We start from the raw sequence: 21,333 nt of genomic DNA on the forward strand, positions 1-21,333 counted from the left end.
TCTCTTGTTTCTTTCTTTTTATTTTATTCTATTGTAAATGAAAGCTGTGGGTAAAATGTATGCATTAGATGAAAAGTGGAAATATGAAAATTATTTACAGCACATTATGTATAATCCCACCTTCCATTCTAGCAGCTGATGACATTTCTGGCATCACCACAAGCTACTGCAGACATTATTTGACCAGTTATTTATGTATGTTAGATAAGCCCATGCAATGGCATTGTATAAACTCAAAGTGCTTTTTTAAAACTGCTAATTACTGTACAAGCATAAACGCCAGTCATGAACTATTCAGTACCCTTCACAGCAAACTGCTGTAAACACCTTGTTCTTAACACCTGCTGTCCACATAATTGGTTCATCTTTGAAATTTAACCACTCTTAAGGTTAAAGCAATCTAATCACTCTGAAGGTTAGATCAATCTAATCACTCTGAAGGTAAAAGCAATTTTCTAGCATTCGTTTACCAGCATAAAGAAAAGAATGACAATCAAACAGCCCTATTGACTGTTTCTCATGCAGCAACATGCCACTTCTTCCTCCCATATACTAAGCGTAATAATTACTGTTTCTGGGACCTTTATCTACTCAACAGACATTCTACAAATGTTAAATGTAACTACAGATGGATCAATAGTAAGAGAAATCCGGATAAAAGGTATTCAATGTATTGATTTTTTCCACATGGAATTAAGATTAGAGGCAAGACCCAAGCCCTTTTAGGTGGCTTAAAATCTTATAATGTGTATCGTCAGCATCTTGGACTGGAAGGACCCAATTACCAAATGTTAACAGAAAGTTCTGCTCAGGAATACTGCTCTCTCTTTCTTCAATCAGTCCTTCATTTCCACCCATTTCCTCAGTGTTATGTAGCAATTTGGAAAAATAAGGCTGGCTGGCTTCACATGCCTTAGTGAAAGCATGTGTTAACCTTTGACCTTGCTGGTCGCTAGCTGTATTGTGACGGCGGAGAGCTACGTGTTTGGTGGAAATTGGCCATATGTGACAAAATTGGGGAGAAAATTGAGAGAAAATGAATGGCAGAAAAAAGGGAGAAAATGAGACGGCATATAATCTATTCAGTGGGTTCAGCTCGAGTGCAGTAAGTCATTAAAAAGGGGACCTATTACATACTAAGAAATGCTCAAATGCATAAAAACATTTTTAAGATTCTTCTTTTCGCTCAAGATGTTGCTGCTAATAGCAATTATTATGAAAGCATTTGTGCTCGGTTGAAAGAGAATGTCAAACAGAAGCATTTTCAGTACTTTCATAATTTGACACTGAAAAAAAAAAAAGAACATACAGAAGTTAGGAAAGGAAGCAGTCATGAAGTTTGATTGCACTTCTCAAAGTGAACCCTTTAGTTCCACTCTTCAGTTTATTACTGAGTTTATAAAAGGGAAGTCAGATCGCTATCTATCGCTATCCAAGAGATCTTTATGTGCACATCATTTTCATTTACAGGCAGAGGCAGGACAAACTCAGCAGTATCCATAAGGCACTGTTGGAAAACCAAACTCACTGAACATAGAAAGCAAAGTAACACTTGAAAGCTTCATTATTATACAGAACTATTTAATATATCCTTTTATAAATATAGCCATTTAACAAGGATAGTGATGAAATAGTACAATTCAGTGCCAACTGAATGCATTCAATTAATCTTGGACATACTACAGAAGTCATAAATGAGGTTTATGAGCAAATTGAAAAAAAAAAAAACATAAATCAATCAAAAGCAATGTGACCTAAGCATTAACCTCCACCATAAATCATGAAGCGGCACAGTTGAATGAATGGTGGCTTTTATGATCGCTTCCTAATGATTATTCTAAAGATAGAATCCAGGACATTTTAAATAATCACACTACTAGTGGAGATATATTTTTACTGTAATCTCTCAAGTAAAGTAAAACTGGAACATGAAACAGTGACAGAATAATGGAATCAAACACCATCATAAGTGCACAGGGTTTTATTCAGCTTCAGTTACATAGCTTGGCGATTATTCTCCAGACTCTTCTCTATGCTGTCGATGACCTCCACTGCGGCTTGTGGGATTCTGGTCCCGGGACCAAAAATACAGCAAACACCACTCGAGTATAGAAACTCGTAGTCCTGCATAGGATGCAAATATGGAGTTATTCGTTTAAAATTAAACAGGATTAATTCTAAGTATTCAATTCCTACAGACACAGTAGAAGACGTTATGGAACTGTACTTCTGTATAATACTTGTTCTGCCATGTCAGTTTACCCTGGAACTATATGTATAAAGAATAGTAAAACAATGCATGACTTCACACTGAAAATCTTTCAATAAAACTTATAAACTTATCCATATTAAGGTACTTTAAAACATATAATCGGATGTTTAAAGAAACAGTAAGAACTATGATACGTAAAGTTTAAGACTTATTTAATCACACCACAGGCGTTGTTTGCTGTGATAATCAAGGTCATTTATAAACAAAAAGCTGAGCAATTATTAGCTAACATTTGTCTTCCGTCACAGACTGGTTTATTTATATAGTTATAAAGGTCATGAACATAATGCTTACTAATTAGCTATGGAGCACTAGAAAAAGCACCATAAATCTCATATACAGTGGAATTCAAAGTCAATAAGAATTGTTTTTCCAAGTTCTTGGATAAAAAGGCACTCTGTTTGCATCAATGTCATCTGCCTCAGTTACAACTTAGCTTGAGTAGGTACAACTTATTATTTAAATATAAAACATGACTTGTATCGCAAATATCTATTACTGCTGAACAAGACTGATTTAGTATTTATCACTAAGACTCCAAGATAACTTAAACAAACGTTTCTCAAGAACTATATGTTTCTATTGTTGTCTTTAGATTTATTCCATGTGTATCAAAATGCTAGCTAATATAGCTAGATTAGCTATCCTGTATAAACTGGGACAACATACACAAATGACTGTTTACTGTTCCTGCTTAGCACCTTGATATAAGCTATTTGCAGTCAGATTTCATTTATTTACAGTTACTCTCCAACTAGAACTGAATTATTATAATAGGGGCAGTAATAATACATCATTTTGGTAGTAGTTTATACATACAGACATGTTTTACCTGTGGGGGAATGACTCCACCGCAAATGACCAGGATATCCGGTCGGTTTAGACCGCGCAGCTCCTTAATAAGCTCGGGAACTAGGGTCTTGTGTCCGGCTGCCAGCGTGCTGATACCGACACAATGAACGTCTGCATCGACAGCCTGCTGAGCCACCTCTTGTGGTGTCTGTCATAGTGAAAGTGACAGAAGACAGTGAGGCAGGACACAGAGATTTTGAGTGACCTTTATACACCCACGGACAGGATGAGCAAATGAAGCTCAATCTCTGATGGTGCAGATGTTAAGAAAGCGACACACACACTCAGAGACACACACACACACACACCCACACACACAGAGACTCACACAGCGACACACACAGCGACACACACACACAGGGACACACACACACACACAGGGACACACACAGAGACACACACAGAGACACACACACACACACACACAGCGACACACACACACACAGCGACACACACACACACAGCGACTCACTAGTGAATATAAAAGGTCTGTTTTCAGCAGTGATCACTTTAGCCCAAATTGAATCAGCCATTAAAGGCTGTCTGAATGCAGCAGAGAGTTTGCTATAGAGTTTTAAAATCTTGCAATTCAGTTATGGTTTACATGATTATTGTATTTGGTGAAGCTTTGGACATTAATCAGGCCTGTCCAAGTCCACATATCAGACTCCACTGCTCTAGATAATGCAGCATTCAGCCTTTATGGCAAGCTACGTTTAAATATTTATTAAACCTCACGTAACAAAAGCAGCAGTTTATGAAGAACAGCCTACTTTATTACATGGCCTGGTGAATTTATTGTTGAACACAGATGTATCAAATCTACATCTATATATATATATATATATATATATATATATATATATATATATATATATATATATATATATATATATATATATATATATATCTCAAACAATTCTATATACATTACTGCTAAACGCTAGAATAGTATTATTAACATGACTTTATGTTAGCTGTTAACATTTATTTAACACAAGGACTATCTGAACATGGCTGAAAAAATAGAATTAATTCCTGGGGGAAAGTGCCAGATTATGAGACACACACAGCACACAAATCCACAGTCTTTATACTAATACTTATCACCAGGAAGATTGATCAATATTACATCACTGAGTCTGTTTATTTCTCTTTTTTTGCAATATATTAACCAGCCATTCTTAATGTTTACAAATGGAGTTCTTCTTTTTTTTTTTTTAACCTTTACACAGGACCCCATTGGGAAACACATCCAACATATCAAAAATCTGTGCATAGGGCTGTCACAAAGCTTAAAGATCACAGTCTTAGAAATCACCTTAAAAATAAAGATTTATCTTTGATTATTATTATATATAAAAATAATAATCAGCAATTAAACTGAAGAATTGTCATTTACAGTAGATCAACCTAGAAATCTTTTACAGATTTTGCAGATTTGTGGCTCACCTGAAAAAGTGGTCCGATGTCCACATCAAAGCCCAAATCGGCAAATCCCGTGGCGATGACCTTTGCACCTCTGTCATGTCCATCCTGTCCCATTTTGGCAACCAGCAGACGTGGATTTCTGCCTTCATGCTTCTTGAACTGCACGACCCTGAAACATAAAACACAAGAGGATGAAAGACAGCACTCTCTCTCTCTCTCTCTCACACACACACACACACACAAACACACACACACACACACACACACACACACACACACATTCTGGGAGAGGATTAGGAAAAGATTTTTTTTTTTTTTTTTTTACTCAAGTGGTCAAGCAGTGCATTTATAGCCCAAAAAAAACAACAATGGTAAAACCCATTAGGCCTGAGATTAAGAACACTTTAAAGCTGCCTGATGGTTCAGTTCTGAGGGATGAAAGAGTAGAGAATTACATGAATATAATGAAAATCTTCAGCATCTTACCGTCTGTGTACGTTGGTGATCTCCTCATGCTCACCGAACTCGCTGCGGTACGCTCCACTCACCATGCGTGTGCTGGCCTTGTGCTCCCCGAAAACGGCTTTCATGGCATCCGTGATCTCACCCACAGAACACCTGAATGAAAAAACAAACCACTTCATCTGTGTGTAATCACAGTCAATCAGAAAGCTACAATACATTTAGTAGACTATGGTGTGCTACCTAATAACCCCAGCATTACATCTTAAAAGTTGACCTCAACATATTTATTACACAGCTTTGAAGAAAAAAAAAGCTATGTAGGATCTTCTACAACATCTTCTAGGACATTCTACCAATAAAAAAAAAGTAATCTTAAATAATCTTTAATCCAATCTGCTAGTGAAACTGGGAAGCCTTTTGAGATAACTGATTTAACATCCACTTTAAACTCTCCAAGTCAGAGAGCTAACTATTCTAACATGACAGTTCTCAGGCTGTTCTTTACCTCCTCTAATAATCTGTGTGTTTAGATAAAAGTTTAAAGCCACTTGTACACTCAGCTCAAAGTTAAAAAAAAAATGAACACAGTACAACATGTAGTGAAATGATTTTTCGACTGTCTGTTTGAAAAAAAAAAACCAACACTAGAAATAAACAATACTTAGGAAGTAAGAACAAACACTTATACTATGTGTAAAAACTATGCAAATTAGCTGCTTATTTATTGTTTGTAAATTCACTCGCATTTAGATCAGCTCAACATTAACTTCACTTTTTTTTTTAATAAACAAAAATCCCCTTTTTTAGGTTTAATTTACTACTATCTCCTATTTATTGTTACTTTTACCTCACATAAGTATGCAAAATTGTATATTTGTAAGTAATTAAAAAAAAAAGTAAAACATTTCAAAAGCTTAAAATCCTTAGAGTTTAGTCCAGTATGTAAAACACTCTTTAGTGGTCTATTGTAAAAGGTCTTTATTATAAACACGGCTGCCCTACAGCATCACTTGAAGAGCTTATTTAAAGAGCCTGACCCACCTTGCCCTAGCAGCCTCCACAGCCAGATGCAGAAGATTTCCCTCCCTGGTTTGAGCACATTGCTTTATAGCAGCTAGGCACCTTTCTGCCACCTCGCCATCTCGGCTCTCCCTCACCTTTAAAAGAAGCACATAGCATTTCGTGTCAATGTAGTTATAACATATAACCCTGCTCCCGCTGGGCCTGCTAGCATTTAACTAGCCCTCGAGCAACAAATCTTAGAGAATCACAAAGAATATGTCAAATCTAATAGAAGACGTCGTAAAGTCGTCCATTCCAAACTTGCCAATCCATGATCCATCTCCATGAAGCTTGCTTTGTGCACAGAAACACTGTCATGCTGGATCATGTTTGTGCATCTTAGTTCAATTGAAGTGAAATCTTAATGTTATATCATACAAAGACATCCTATATAAAATGTGTGCTTCCAAAAGTGTATAAACAGTAAGGGGGAAAAACATATGGAATACATAGAAGTGATGCACAGGAGGTGTCCACATACATTTGACCATGTACTGAGTCTCGTCCTTCTGGCTTTATTTTTTGAAACATTTGAAACAATCTAAAGGCCAACAAGTAATGCAATTTTAAAGGTTTTTTTTGGACACGTACGAAGTGAAATGTTTCTTTGAGTTTCTTTGTATTTGGTACGTTCTTTTTTTTTCTTTTTTTTTGCTTTACTGACTCCAAAAATCTTTATGATCCATTTCAGAACAAATGAATCCTGTGTCGTCTAAACACATGCTTCTGTCAAAGAGACCGGACTTGAGGAAAATCTGACTTTTTGTACACATCATTTAAATATGGTTCATTTCAATACATACTCAACTGATTAATAGCTTACAATTAAAAATGGATCTAGTAATAGTGCAGAATCTTATTAAATATTCTGCATTAACTTTATTTGTTGAAATTTGTCAAAACTCCAAAACGTTCAGATTATTTTCAATTTTTAAATGGAAAAAGATCTCCAGACTTTTAGTGTGTTTTAATGAAACAAGCCTACAACGGACAACAAGGCTATTCAATATCATTTCAGGAAAATTTGTTGCATGCAAGAAGGTAGATTTATTGTTTTTACTCGCCACAATCGCTTCAGTCACCTCAGGCTTGCTCATTGGGAATTAATTCAAAAATGTAATAAGTTTTGTAAAACTTTTGTATAATATTAATCTTTGTATAATATTAAACTTATGTTCTGCAAAGCTGCTTTGAGACAATGTCCATTGTTAAAAGTGCTAAACAAATAAATTTGAATTGAATTGAAAACTGTACTCAGTATAAGACAAAAGTTTATTAAATTATTAAGTAATTAAATGGTTAAACTACACTTTTTCACACAGGGCCATGTGGGTTTGGATTTTGTTTTCCCTTAATAATAAAAACCTTCATTTAAAAACTGCATGTTGTGTTTACTTGTGTTACTTTGACTAATATTTATTAAAAAAAAATCAGGAAGGGGCAAATACTTTTTTACACCACTGTATACACACACAAATTGCATTATGCTCAGTCACATGCCTCACACACAAAATGTGCAGAACATAATGACTGTCTATGTTAAAATGAAGTCTAATTTTCTCTAATGTCAGGCTGTTTTGTAAAAGCACCTTTAATGGCTTCAGAGTGAACTGTAATCAAACACCATTACAGATACATCATAATGGTTATTTATAGCTGCTCCTTTCAGAGTTTTTAGTCCTTTAGTACACATTCTTTATATTCATAATGCCCAAAGAAAGTGAACTAACCTTCTGGAGTTTCTCAATCTGTTTTTGCCGCACAACAGTGTTATCGATGGCCAGAACCTCCACTGTCTCTTCGTTCTCCAGACGATATTTGTTGACCCCCACGATGACCTCAGAGCCTGCATGAGGAATAAACAAGGAGTTTAGCTATACATCACATTACACCAAAAAAAATAAATAATAAATACAGAAATATAGCAACTGAGTGTTTAGGATCCTTATCTGTAGATCTGACCTACAGCACAAAGCATTAAAAACACTCTAGCGTGTTTTGGAGACTTCCCAAAAATCTTAAAGTCTTAAAGTCCTAAGAAAAGAACAGCCAGTAAATTCAGGCATGACAGTGCTGAAAATGTGGGTCCAGGATGTTTATCACAACAACAGCACCACAGAGTGCTGTATACTTCTACGTTAATTCAAGTCAATTTGCTTGTATAGCAGTTTTAACAGAGGACATTGTCTCAAAGCAGCTTGACAGAATATAAAATGTTGATGTTCTACCTAGTGGTTAAGGTGTTGGATTACCGATTGGAAGGTTGTTGTGTGAACCCCAGGTCTACCAATCTCCTACTGTTGGGCCCCTGAGCAAGACTCTTAACCCTCAATCGCTCGGTTTTATAAAATGATATCAAATGGTCGTCTGCCAAATGTCGTAAATGTAAATTAAAAAATGTAACAAAAATTTCAAGGTTTAATATTAATAAGCACTAATGAGCAAGTTTGATGCGACAAGGCAGATTTTTTTATCTATGTAATCTACATTTATCCACATACCTTTAACATAAACTGTACATAAGCATCAGAGTCTCCTCAGTTTTTTAATACATATTTGTTAAGACCAGTAAAAAAACAGCATGTAAATGGAGCTTTATACTGGCTTTGGATCACTAATTCACCAGCCAGTGTATGTGTTACACACTGTGGATACTCAATACTAAATTTACCAAAGAATCAAGAATATGATTGTATATAAAGAATAGAAATGGGCTACTGCTTTATTACACCCAATTTTATTATTTAGAAAAGCAAAATGTGTGAAAAAGAGTGAAATAGTGATTTGTGATCTGTTATGACACTGAAGAGGCGTCTCAGGGTCAGCAACAGGTGATTACAGGGTTTTTCCTACATTGAAAATTTTTTGGCGCCCGCCAAAACGCTTTTTTGTCCAGCCAAAGCCTGATTTGATCTGTAATATATTTTCGTGAGTGAAGCAGGCTACTGACGGAGTGACGGAGAGAACGAGCACCAGCGAAGACCAATTTTGACCAATTACCAAGCTGGCCGTGTGGTGGAAGGAAAAGAGCAATCGGGTTGGTACAATAATAAACAGACAACCAATAACAATACAACAAAATAGTCCAACACTTCATGCTTGTTTCATTTACTGTGCTGTACAATGTTAAACACATTTATTTACAGTAATGTACTGTAATAGTGGTGCTAAAGAAACACACACGCTCGTCTACAAACAAAATTGAAACCAAAATCCTAGCTACGCTATACTTCTCTCGCAAACTTAAGAACAGGGGATGGCACCCACTCCTGACCCAAGTGATTATTTATGATTGAAATTAATATGGAAATTAGAACATGAGTGATACAACCATCCTTGCACCGACTGCTTCATACTCCATGTAGAAATCATCACAGGCCTCAGGTAGTGAACTGAACCCTTGCTGCGCTCACAGACCCACTGCCCAGGGGTAACACAAACCACTTGTCAAAATGATTATTATCAAACTGAAACACCTTAGAGAATGTGTGAACATGAAAGCAGGAAGCACATGAGGTCCTGAAAAACCCTGACAGATACAGAGTTTGGAGATCAAGGGCTGGACAGGACCAAATAGGGCTTCACCTAAAATCTTGTTGGATATACAGAAATATCTGCAATTTGCAATAAGCAGCAGTTGGTAGCAACTGGCAGCCATTGGTTTGTAATGATTTAAACAGAGTTTAAGGGTCCTTGCATTAAAATCGTTATTAAAGGAGCGAACTGATGAACATTTTTCCTGAGAGTAGTTATTTATTTATTTATTTATTTATTTATTGTTTCCTGAGATAATTCTTCTTCAGATTATGTGTCCTGTTATTACTCATGATAACTGAATAGACCTGGAAGGTTTATTAATAAATGCAGGTTGATTATTAAACATTAACCATAATTATTATAATTATTAATAATAATGTTTTTTTTTCTCTGCGTTCCCAAAGAACTATTAGCTCCTTACTACACTGCCATTACATTAAAACAGCACAAAGGGTCTCGAATTGTGCAGTTCAGCTGCTGTGCCCCTTTGTGCTATAATGTAAACACTAATCATTCTTGAAATCCTGAGAAGAGCATCTTATTACACATCTTATTAAACTCAGTAGTGCTTTTCAAGCTAATACAGATGGGGGGGAAAAACATGATTTTACGATCTGGCATAAACGGAGTATAAGAATCACAGCCTATGCACATAATGTGAAAATTAGCTTAAAGAAACATGTAGCAGCAAGAAAATTAAAATATACAGTAAATAGTGCATGTAAACCTCTAAAACCTGTGCTTTCTAATATGCAGCATAAAGAATGCACTTTTCCCTTCCATTTAGCTACTCTAAAATAAAAAATGATGATGTTTCTGCTCTCATTCAACGCTTTTACATAAATAATCGAACTCCCCCCTTGTGTATGTTTTTACCTGAATCGATACGAGCTTGTCTGCGTGCAGCACACTCCTCGATTCGGAGCTTCGGGATTCCCTCGGCCACTGCTCGAGCCATTCCTCCCATATCTTCAATTTCACTGATGAACTGAGCAAAGAGAAAAAACAAGCCAAAGATTGTACAGACTGCACAGCATTGTTTTAGTCTCTTGCTCAGACAACAAAAACCAAAACCTGAAACTCATTGTGCCAAACTGCATCCATTTTCTTTTACCGCAACATCTACCGTATTTATTGTGCCTCATATTGCATTTCATCCAATATGTAAACCCAGTAAGCAGGTAAGAAATAAAGAACATTAAAATGTTCACTTGCTTTGTCTGCAATAATACAAAATAACATTACTTAATACAAAAGTTAACTCCAAAAAGATTGACCCCCTTAAGTTAATGCGTAAATATTACTTTAGTAGGTAAACATAAGATGCAACGATTTAAAGTTCCACTCAACCAGTTGGAGATAATAGTTACCTTTCCTCTAACAAAAAGAAATCTCACACAAGCTTCTTTGTCCCCAAATTAACACAGAAGTGGTTGTAGGGTGCCAAAATGAATGCTTTCACCAACCGACTTGGCTTCGAGATGTTTACCCTGGTGAAAACCTGTAGCATGAATTTAAAAGCACATTCCACACCTACAAATATAATAGAGGTTGAATTGTACTCCAAGATCTTTAGGCATGGCCAGGAAAAGTCATGCTGTTATCTTCCCTAGATACTTCACCAAATATAAATGATAGGAGCATCACTCACATTGAAAGCATTAATTTATGGAAGAAAACAATCACAATTAAAGGGCTATGTGATCTTGTAAGGAGAAAAAAAAAAGCATCCCTACATGCCTATGCTGAAGATATCTGCCTCTACATGTGTTATTCATTTATGGGTGCCAATAATTTTGGAGTTGACTGCACATTATCATACTTTGTAACAGTGTTAAAAGTGCTTCTGAGTCTTTTCTTTCTTTCTAACCTTGAGAGCTGAATTGTACATGTCATTTGTAAGTGTCTCCATCATGTAGGAGCCTCCCCAGGGGTCAGCCACTTTCGGGATGCCGGACTCCTCCTGGATGATGATCTGGGTGTTGCGGGCGATACGAGCGCTCTTCACCGTGGGCAATCCCAGCGCCTCATCAAAAGAGTTAGTGTGCAGAGATTGTGTACCTCCAAACACTGCAGCCATGGCCTCAATCACTGTACGGATCACGTTGTTGTAGGGGTCCTTAAGAGACATCACATTAAACAGTGGAACTTTAGCTTTGGTCTGTGAGACTGAGACAAGACTGAGCTCCTGACCTTTGGGCATTCATTTCTTAATTTTATATAGATAGAAGCCTTTATATGTCAATTATATATTACAGCACAGTGAAATTCTTTCTTCGCATATCCTAACTTTGGATGTTGGTGTCTGAGCACAGGGTCAGACATGATACAGCACTCTAGAGCAGGGAGGGTTAAGGGCCTTCCTCAAGGGCCCAACAGTGGCAGCTTGGCAGTGCTGAGGCTTGAACCCTGATTCTCCGATCACCAACTCAGAACCTTAAACGCTTGAGCCACCACACGACTATTAGGAATTAGAAAGTGTGCTGTGAATACAAATCGATAAGGCACTAGCTATGGTGTTGCTTATGTTATCTTGGAAGACCCATCTATCCATGTTTTGTACCATGTACCTACACAGTGTCAAGGGAAACCTGGAGTCGATCCCAGGGGACTCTGGGCACAAGGCGGAAGACATGCCAATTCATCACAGGGCACACACACACACGCACACACACACACACACACACAAACTACAGATGATTTAGAGATGCCGATCAACCTACAATGCCTGTCTTTGAAGATGGGGAGGAAACCGTAGGTACCAAGAGGAAACCTCTGAAACATAGCATGAACACGGGGCAAATGCAGGAATCAAAACCCCAAACCAGGCAGTTTGAGGCAAATTTGCTAAAGACAAAGTCACCATCCCTCAGCCAGAGGGATATTCAGTGCTGTTTATTTTGACCAAACTGAAGTGCATTGAGTTAATAGGTCTGTCAGAAGAAATGACACAGTTTAAACATTATACTTTTAGAACTTTCATAACATCTATGGGCAAAAACACATTCTAATGATCAAGATCTTTTGACTCCAGTGTTTGGGAATCTCTACTATTGATGTTAAACCCTATGTAGGGAGCATATAGAGTATAGTTACTCTGGGAAGTTATGGGAAGTTATTAGAGATTGCAGCTTTAACAGAAATAAATATTACTGTATGAAGAACAAAAAAAACTTGGACATAGATTATGAAGTGGATTTCAGGTAACATGACAAATGTAGACTGTAACGTAACAACAGTAACAGGAGAACATTGCTGTGATTGATCACAAGCTTTGGCTGTATTTATCTAAAGTATGACGTCGCCTCTTCTGTGGCAATCACACTAGGAATAAAATGGACATGACAAAGGAATTAAACAGCTTTTCTGGTTACAGACCTGCTCAGTCAGAGACCATCCTGATGTCTGACAGTGAGTCCTTAAAAGCAGAGACTTCGAGTTCTTAGGCTGGAACTTTTCTTTAATCAGCGTAGCCCAGAGGCGACGTGCAGCTCTCATCTTGGCGATCTCCATGTAAAAGTTCATACCGATACCCCAGAAGAAAGACAACCTGGGAGACACAGAAAATGGGGTCAAAACACTTGCTGAATATCATTAGAGAAATTGGGATCTAAGCTTAGATTAGAAACTGAGTAAGGTTACATATTTTCAAATCTTTAAAATCTGTATTCATGTATGAAAAAATAGCTAACATATATATGATTTTAAAGGTGTACAATTCTAATAAAATAATCATCCTACAAAGTCTGTAGTGCCAAGACAGTTAAAAGTCTGTAGTGCCATCTGGTGGTGCCAGTGCTGCCTTACAGAACTGTGAAATCTGCTTCAAATGAATTCTGTTTTATAGAATATGTACATTTTATCAAAGCAGCTTTACAGAAATATATAAATTTATTATGTGAACTGATCAATTTATCTATAATGAGCATGCAATAGGTGACTGTGGCAAGAAAAAGCTCCCTCAGACGATATGAGGAAGAAACCTCGAGAGGATTCAGAAAGAAACCGACAGCGTCGTTATCAATCATTTACCTTCTATTATTGTGACACTATACGCTCAAAAAGTGTGCTTATGTAACCAGGAAATTCATTCAGGTCAAAGCATGAAGTGTATTTTGATGTTGCAGCACAAATCAGTGGACAACGAACACCACACATAAAGGGGACAACATAAAAGCCACCCGATAATATAAAGTGAAATCTTTTATTTATGTTGTGGTTGCTCAAATGATGATGATAAAACACACACACACAGACACACACAGACACACACAGACACACACAGACAAACATACAGACACACACAGACAGACAGACACAGACACACAGAGACAGACAGACAGACACACACAGACAGACAGACACAGACAGACAGACAGACACACAGACAGACAGACATACAGACACACAGACAGACATACAGACACACACACACAGACAGACAGACATACAGACACACACACACAGACAGACAGACAGACACACACAGACAGACAGACAGACATACAGACACACACACACAGACAGACAGACATACAGACACACACACACAGACAGACAGACAGACAGACATACAGACACACACACACAGACAGACAAACATACAGACACACACACACAGACAGACAGACAGACAGACAGACAGACAGACATACAGACACACACACACAGACAGACAGACATACAGACACACACACACAGACAGACAGACATACAGACACACACACAGACAGACAGACACACAGACAGACAGACAGACAGACATACAGACACACACAGACAGACAGACAGACATACATACAGACACACACACACAGACAGACAGACAGACAGACATACAGACACACACAGAGACAGACATACAGACACACACACACAGAGACAGACATACAGACACACACACAGACAGACAGACATACAGACACACACACACAGACAGACAGACAGACATACAGACACACACACACAGACAGACAGACAGACATACAGACACACACACACAGACAGACAGACATACAGACACACACACACAGACATACAGACATACAGACACACACAGACACACACAGACAGACAGACATACAGACACACACAGACAGACAGACATACAGACACACAGACAGACACACACAGACAGACAGACATACAGACACACACACACAGACAGACAGACAGACACACACAGACAGACAGACATACAGACACACACACACAGACAGACAGACATACAGACACACACACACAGACAGACAGACAGACATACAGACACACACACACAGACAGACAGACATACAGACACACACACACAGACAGACACACAGACAGACAGACAGACAGACATACAGACACACACACAGACAGACAGACATACAGACACACACACACAGACAGACAGACATACAGACACACACACAGACAGACAGACACACAGACAGACAGACAGACAGACATACAGACACACACAGACAGACAGACAGACAGACATACAGACACACACAGAGACAGACATACAGACACACACACACAGAGACAGACATACAGACACACACACACAGACAGACAGACATACAGACACACACACAGACAGACAGACAGACAGACAGACAGACATACAGACACACACACAGACAGACAGACAGACATACAGACACACACAGAGACAGACATACAGACACACACACACAGAGACAGACATACAGACACACACACACACAGACAGGCAGACATACAGACACACACAGAGACAGACATACAGACACACACACACAGAGACAGACATACAGACACACACACACAGAGACAGACATACAGACACACACACACAGAGACAGACATACAGACACACACACAGAGACAGACATACAGACACACACACACAGACAGACAGACAGACATACAGACATACAGACACACACAGACAGACATACAGACATACAGACACACACAGACAGACATACAGACATACACACACAGACAGACAGACAGACATACAGACACACACAGACAGACATACAGACATACAGACACACACAGACAGACATACAGACATACACACACACACAGACAGACATACAGATACACACAGACAGACAGACATACAGATACACACAGACAGACAGACAGACATACAGACACACACAGACAGACATACAGACATACAGACACACACAGACATACAGACACACACAGACAGACATACAGACATACAGACACACACAGACAGACATACAGACATACAGACACACACAGACAGACATACAGACACACACATGCACAGACAGATAGACAGAAACACAAACCCACAGACACACACAGACAGACACACATAAACCCACAGACACACACAAACACACAGACACACACACACACACAGACAGAGACACACACATGTACAGACAGACAGACACACAAACCCACAAACACACACAAACCCACAGACACACACAAACCCACAGACACACACAAACCCACAGACACACAGACACACACAAACCCACAGACACACACAAACCCACAGACACACACAAACAGACAGACACACAGACACACACAAACCCACAGACACACACAAACCCACAGACACACACAAACAGACAGACACACACAAACAGACAGACACACACAAACCCACAGACACACACAAACTCACAGACACACACAAACAGACAGACACACAGACACACACAAACAGACAGACACACAGACACACACAAACAAACAGACACACAGACACACACACACAGACAGACACACAGACACACACAAACAGACAGACACACAGACACACACACAGACAGACACACACAGACAGACATACAGACATACACAGACAGACACACACAGACAGATAGACAGACACACACAAACACACAGACACACACAAACAGACAGAGACAGAGACACACACATGCACAGACAGACAGACACACAAACCCACAGACACACACAAACCCACAGACACACACAAACCCACAGACACACACAAACCCACAGACACACACAAACAGACAGACACACACAAACCCACAGACACACACAAACAGACAGACACACAGACACACACAAACAGACAGACACACAGACACACACACAGACACACACACAGACAGACACACAGACAGACACACAGACAGACACACAGACAGACACAGAGACAGACACAGAGACAGACAGACACACAAACCCACAGACACACACAGACAGACATACAGACACACACAGACAGACACACACAGACAGACAGACACACACACACACAGACACACACATGCACAGATAGATAGTCAGACACACAAACCCACAGACACTCACAAACCCACAGACACACACAAACAGACAGACACACACACACAGACAGACACACACACACACAGACACACACATGCACAGACAGATAGACAGACACACACAAACACACAGACACACAGACAGAGACACACACATGCACAGACAGACAGACACACAAACCCACAGACACACACAAACCCACATACACACACACACACACAGACAGACAGACACACAGACAGAGACACAGACATGCACAGACAGACAGACACACAAACCCACAGACACACAGACAGAGACACAGACAGAGACACACACATGCACAGACAGACAGACACACACATGCACAGACACACACAAACAGACAGACACACAAACCCACAGACACACACAAACACACAGACACATCATGAATATCCAGTACAAGTTCTGCTTAAATATGAAATGAAACTATTCGAATGCTTTGAAAGATGCAGTGTGTGAAAGAGAATTTTTAACACAACACGTCAGATGCACTGAGCCAAAAGTGACAGCTGACCTGGGTGCAAATTCATCGATGGTGAGACCTGCCTTCAAACCAGTTCTGCAGTACTCCAGCCCATTAGCAATGGTGTAGGCCAGCTCCAGGACAGCATCAGCCCCAGCCTCTTGTAAATGATAGCCACTGATTGAGATGGAGTTAAACTTGGGCATGTTCTGACACCGAGGAAAAAGCCATAAATGTCAGTATCATCTAATCATGTAACATGAACTATTATTATTTCTTTTTTACTATAAATGTATTACTTATTACAATAAATATTATGTTTCTAAATTATGCTTCAGATGTTTAGAGGTAAATTTGATTTATATGTATATATAGTAATATATATGAATTTTGAGCTTCTTAGCCTTTTTCTACGAGTAATTAATGTGAAATGATCACTTTTCTGGATCTATAAAGAGATTCTGTCGAATAATTAAAGGTGATCGACATACCTTTGAAGTGTAGGCAAATATGTCTGCGATGGCGTGCATGGAGGGCTCCGGCGGAAAGATGTACGTATTTCGGACCATGAACTCTTTGAGGATGTCGTTCTGGATGGTGCCGGTGAGTTTGGCTTTGTCTACTCCTTGCTCCTCTCCCGTCACTACGAACATGGCCAGGATGGGAATCACTGCGCCGTTCATGGTCATGGACACGGACATCTTCTCCAGAGGAATTCCGTCAAACAGCATCTTCATGTCCTCTACTGTGTCGATGGCTACGCCGGCCATGCCCACGTCTCCGTGCACTCTGGGATTGTCTGAATCGTAGCCTCTGTGCGTGGGGAGGTCAAAGGCTACAGACAGGCCTTGCTGTCCCGCTGCGAGAAAGGGGCAGAGTGTAGACAGACCAGAAAATCTATTTAATGAATGATGGTTCCACAGGGTCAAATACATATATATACAGTATATCACTACATCTGTAGCGAACTAAATAGGAGCACGATCCTAATAAAGCAGGTATTGTATAATTAGTACTAAAGCGTGTCAGAATGAAAACCTACTTTTTTTTATTTTGCATTGTTTGTTGCAAACGAGTGTCACAAACGTGTGTTGTTTTTTTCTCCATCTCCATTTCATTTAATGTGAGTGTTTAAGTGATGCTGAAGACTCACATTAAAAATGTGAAAACACAAAAAAATTATTTTCTCTGTCTGTCTTTTTCTCTAATTTATCTCACACATCGAATGTTTTCTTCGGACTATCTCTTTTACTTCAGGTTAAAAGTATCTGCATGTATCCTCACCTTAAAAACAATGCACCTCAAAGCAATGTTAAAGAGATTTTAAACTGAGTACTTCATTCAATTCTAGAATAATTTCAATCATTTTGCTTCCATGTTTTAGTGTTTTTCACGTAATCGCATGGTCACTTGAGCCCTGAATGATGCTAGTCCTGGATCTCCTGCATGCATTCTGTACTGATTTATTCAAAATCATGTTTAAATATCTAATCATTTTTAATGCTGGAAAAGAGAAGCCTCTTGCATCCATGTCTTGTACAGTAAACTGGCCACAAAGTTTCACCATATGTTAAGCTGCAGTCTGTTTGGTCACACACACGTCTGTGCACTTGTTCCAGATTTTAACAAACGTTTTGTTACCGTTCACTTGTCAAGGAAAGTTAATCACACTACATCACATCTTTATAAATTAGTCCAGAGATTTAACTGAAACATTAGAGGGTAAGCGAGTTAGTCTTTGTGTGTCTGCTACAAAACAAATCTGCAGATGTTTGTATGCACGGCCTGGCAGGAGGACATCTTATTTTAACATGAAAAAGTCCCAGACTCTACAGTGACCCTCAAATTCTGACTTGTGAGATTGCTGTGTAAATGTGAACAGATTTGACCATATTAACAAAAGCTCTAAAGTAACAATACTTGATGCACAATACTGTTATTTGCACTTCCATGCACTCTCACACTTTATGTACATAACTGATCTGTTACATATTCTATATTCATATGTAATACTCATTCTGTCTATATTGTATCACATCGTCTGTATTATCTTGTCTGTTTTTGTCTTGTATAGTCCAAGCTAAATGTATAGTTTAGTTTTATTTACGTCTGTACTTTTGAGAGTCACCAACAGCTGAAACTAAATCCCTTGTGTGTGTAAATGCACTTGTCCAATAAACCTGATTCTCATTAAAGTGCACAGAGGTTTGTTAATAAAGTAGCAGATGAGGGTTACCGAATCAGAAAAACTTTATAAACAGAAATTTCTACCTTTGATATTGTCCCTGTAAAACTTGTTGCTCTCCTCCACTGTGCTGAAGCCAGCATACTGTCTAATAGTCCATGGTCTGTATGTGTACATGGTAGGGTAAGGCCCCCTGGAGAAGGGAAATACACCCGGAAGCTCATCTGGAACGGTCGCCGTGTCAGCCGGAGTATACACAGGTTTGATGGAGATGCCCTCCGGAGTGTGCCAGATCAAATCTTCTGGGTTTTTCCCTTTCAGCTGTTTCTTAGCCAGAGAGGCCCAAGCCTCATGAAGCTCCACATCACCTTTGTGTGATGTGGATGTGTGAAAGAGCCTGGAGTGGCACGGATGATCCAGCACCGCAGGCGCAGAGCCGCACACGGCCAGCAGACGCTTAGCCGCCAGAGAGGCGCATGTTTTTCCTGCAGTCAGCATGCTGTGTGCTTAGTCACGCATGACACACCTGAGGATGACAGTGAAAGTGGTCCAACTATTAGTTAAATGTCTATATTTAATACAGATGTGGTGTTTTTAAGTCAGTTTAGTTTCAGTGAAGTGTTGAGAACCAGTTAGATGTAAAAGACTGAACTGACTTAAAGGTGCTGACATTGTTTCAGGCATAACGAAAGGTAATAATCACGTAGATTTTAGAACTGCACACACAGGTGAACACCAAATGCATACAATGACCGAATCTAACACATCTGTCCAGCTCATAAACAGATGTTCTGCCAGATGTGTGCAGCATACAGATGTAATTAAGGTAGAATAAAAAAAGAAGAGGCACAAAGCTAAGCACTGGTCATGATGCAGGTCACACACTGGTGTGTTGTTATGATTACACAGTAGTGAGATGTTTTATTACGTTTATATATAGAACACAGCTGATTCGGGTGATACAGGTAGAAGCTCACACACCACTAATCACCACTCATCATGACAATATTGTATACATTATACCTCTTATACACAGTGCTGACTGATTAACAGAAAACAGACTACAGTGTTTAAAAAAGCAGGTAATAATAAGACGAATAATTATGTTAGCTGACCTTGTGTACGTATGTTGTGTTCCAAGCAGATAGGCGGTAGCTAAGTCGTTCAGCCAATCAAATTTAACAACAACTCATCACGGACCAATCAGAAACGTCACAACGAAACGGCCCACTATTGATTCGCCCAATCACAGACGATTTTCAACGACACTCACCCGGGTGTGCAACATAAATTGATACCCGCGAATTTGGTGCTGCTTAATATACGTTCCGGTATAATTAGTTCCGTAGGTTCGCACAGAGCCACAAGATGGCGTTTTATAGCACAGAGGAGACAAACGGGGTCTAATGTGTACCGTTGGTTTATTGTGACACACACACACACACACACACACACACACACACACACACACACACACACACACACACACACACACACACACACACACACACACACACATAGTGTTGTAATGTAACGGAGTACAAATTTCACGTATCTGTACTTTACTTCGCTATTTAAATTTATGTCAACTTTCACTTTTACTCCACTACGTTTCCTACTTTTACTCCGTTATATTTCCCCTAAGCATCTTCGTTACTCGTTACTGCAAAATAAAATCAGAAGAAATGTGTGCAACTGCAATAAGGGAGGTTTGGCGAATCACTGCTCCTATAGAGTGTCACTGCACGTCCGCAC

General features: G+C 39.1%; 1 protein-coding gene across 1 annotated transcript; it reads right to left on the reverse strand.

Annotated features, from left to right (window-relative positions):
- Positions 1 to 1,966: 1,966 nt before the first annotated feature.
- Positions 1,967 to 20,846, reverse strand: mmut (methylmalonyl CoA mutase). The gene is made up of 13 exons (XM_027149764.2): positions 20,694 to 20,846; positions 19,665 to 20,104; positions 17,885 to 18,252; positions 17,445 to 17,602; positions 12,998 to 13,169; positions 11,490 to 11,738; positions 10,496 to 10,607; positions 7,813 to 7,928; positions 6,062 to 6,177; positions 5,042 to 5,173; positions 4,577 to 4,724; positions 3,105 to 3,272; positions 1,967 to 2,124 (listed from the first exon to the last, which is right to left on the reverse strand). Exons 2-13 carry the CDS (start codon positions 20,074 to 20,076, stop codon positions 1,996 to 1,998), a joined length of 2,280 nt encoding a protein of 759 aa, XP_027005565.2. The 5' UTR covers positions 20,077 to 20,104; positions 20,694 to 20,846; the 3' UTR covers positions 1,967 to 1,995.
- Between the last annotated feature and the right edge of the window lie 487 nt (positions 20,847 to 21,333).

Source organism: Tachysurus fulvidraco, chromosome 16 (assembly GCF_022655615.1).
Source record: "Tachysurus fulvidraco isolate hzauxx_2018 chromosome 16, HZAU_PFXX_2.0, whole genome shotgun sequence".
In the NCBI taxonomy this organism is placed as follows: Eukaryota; Metazoa; Chordata; class Actinopteri; order Siluriformes; family Bagridae; genus Tachysurus; species Tachysurus fulvidraco.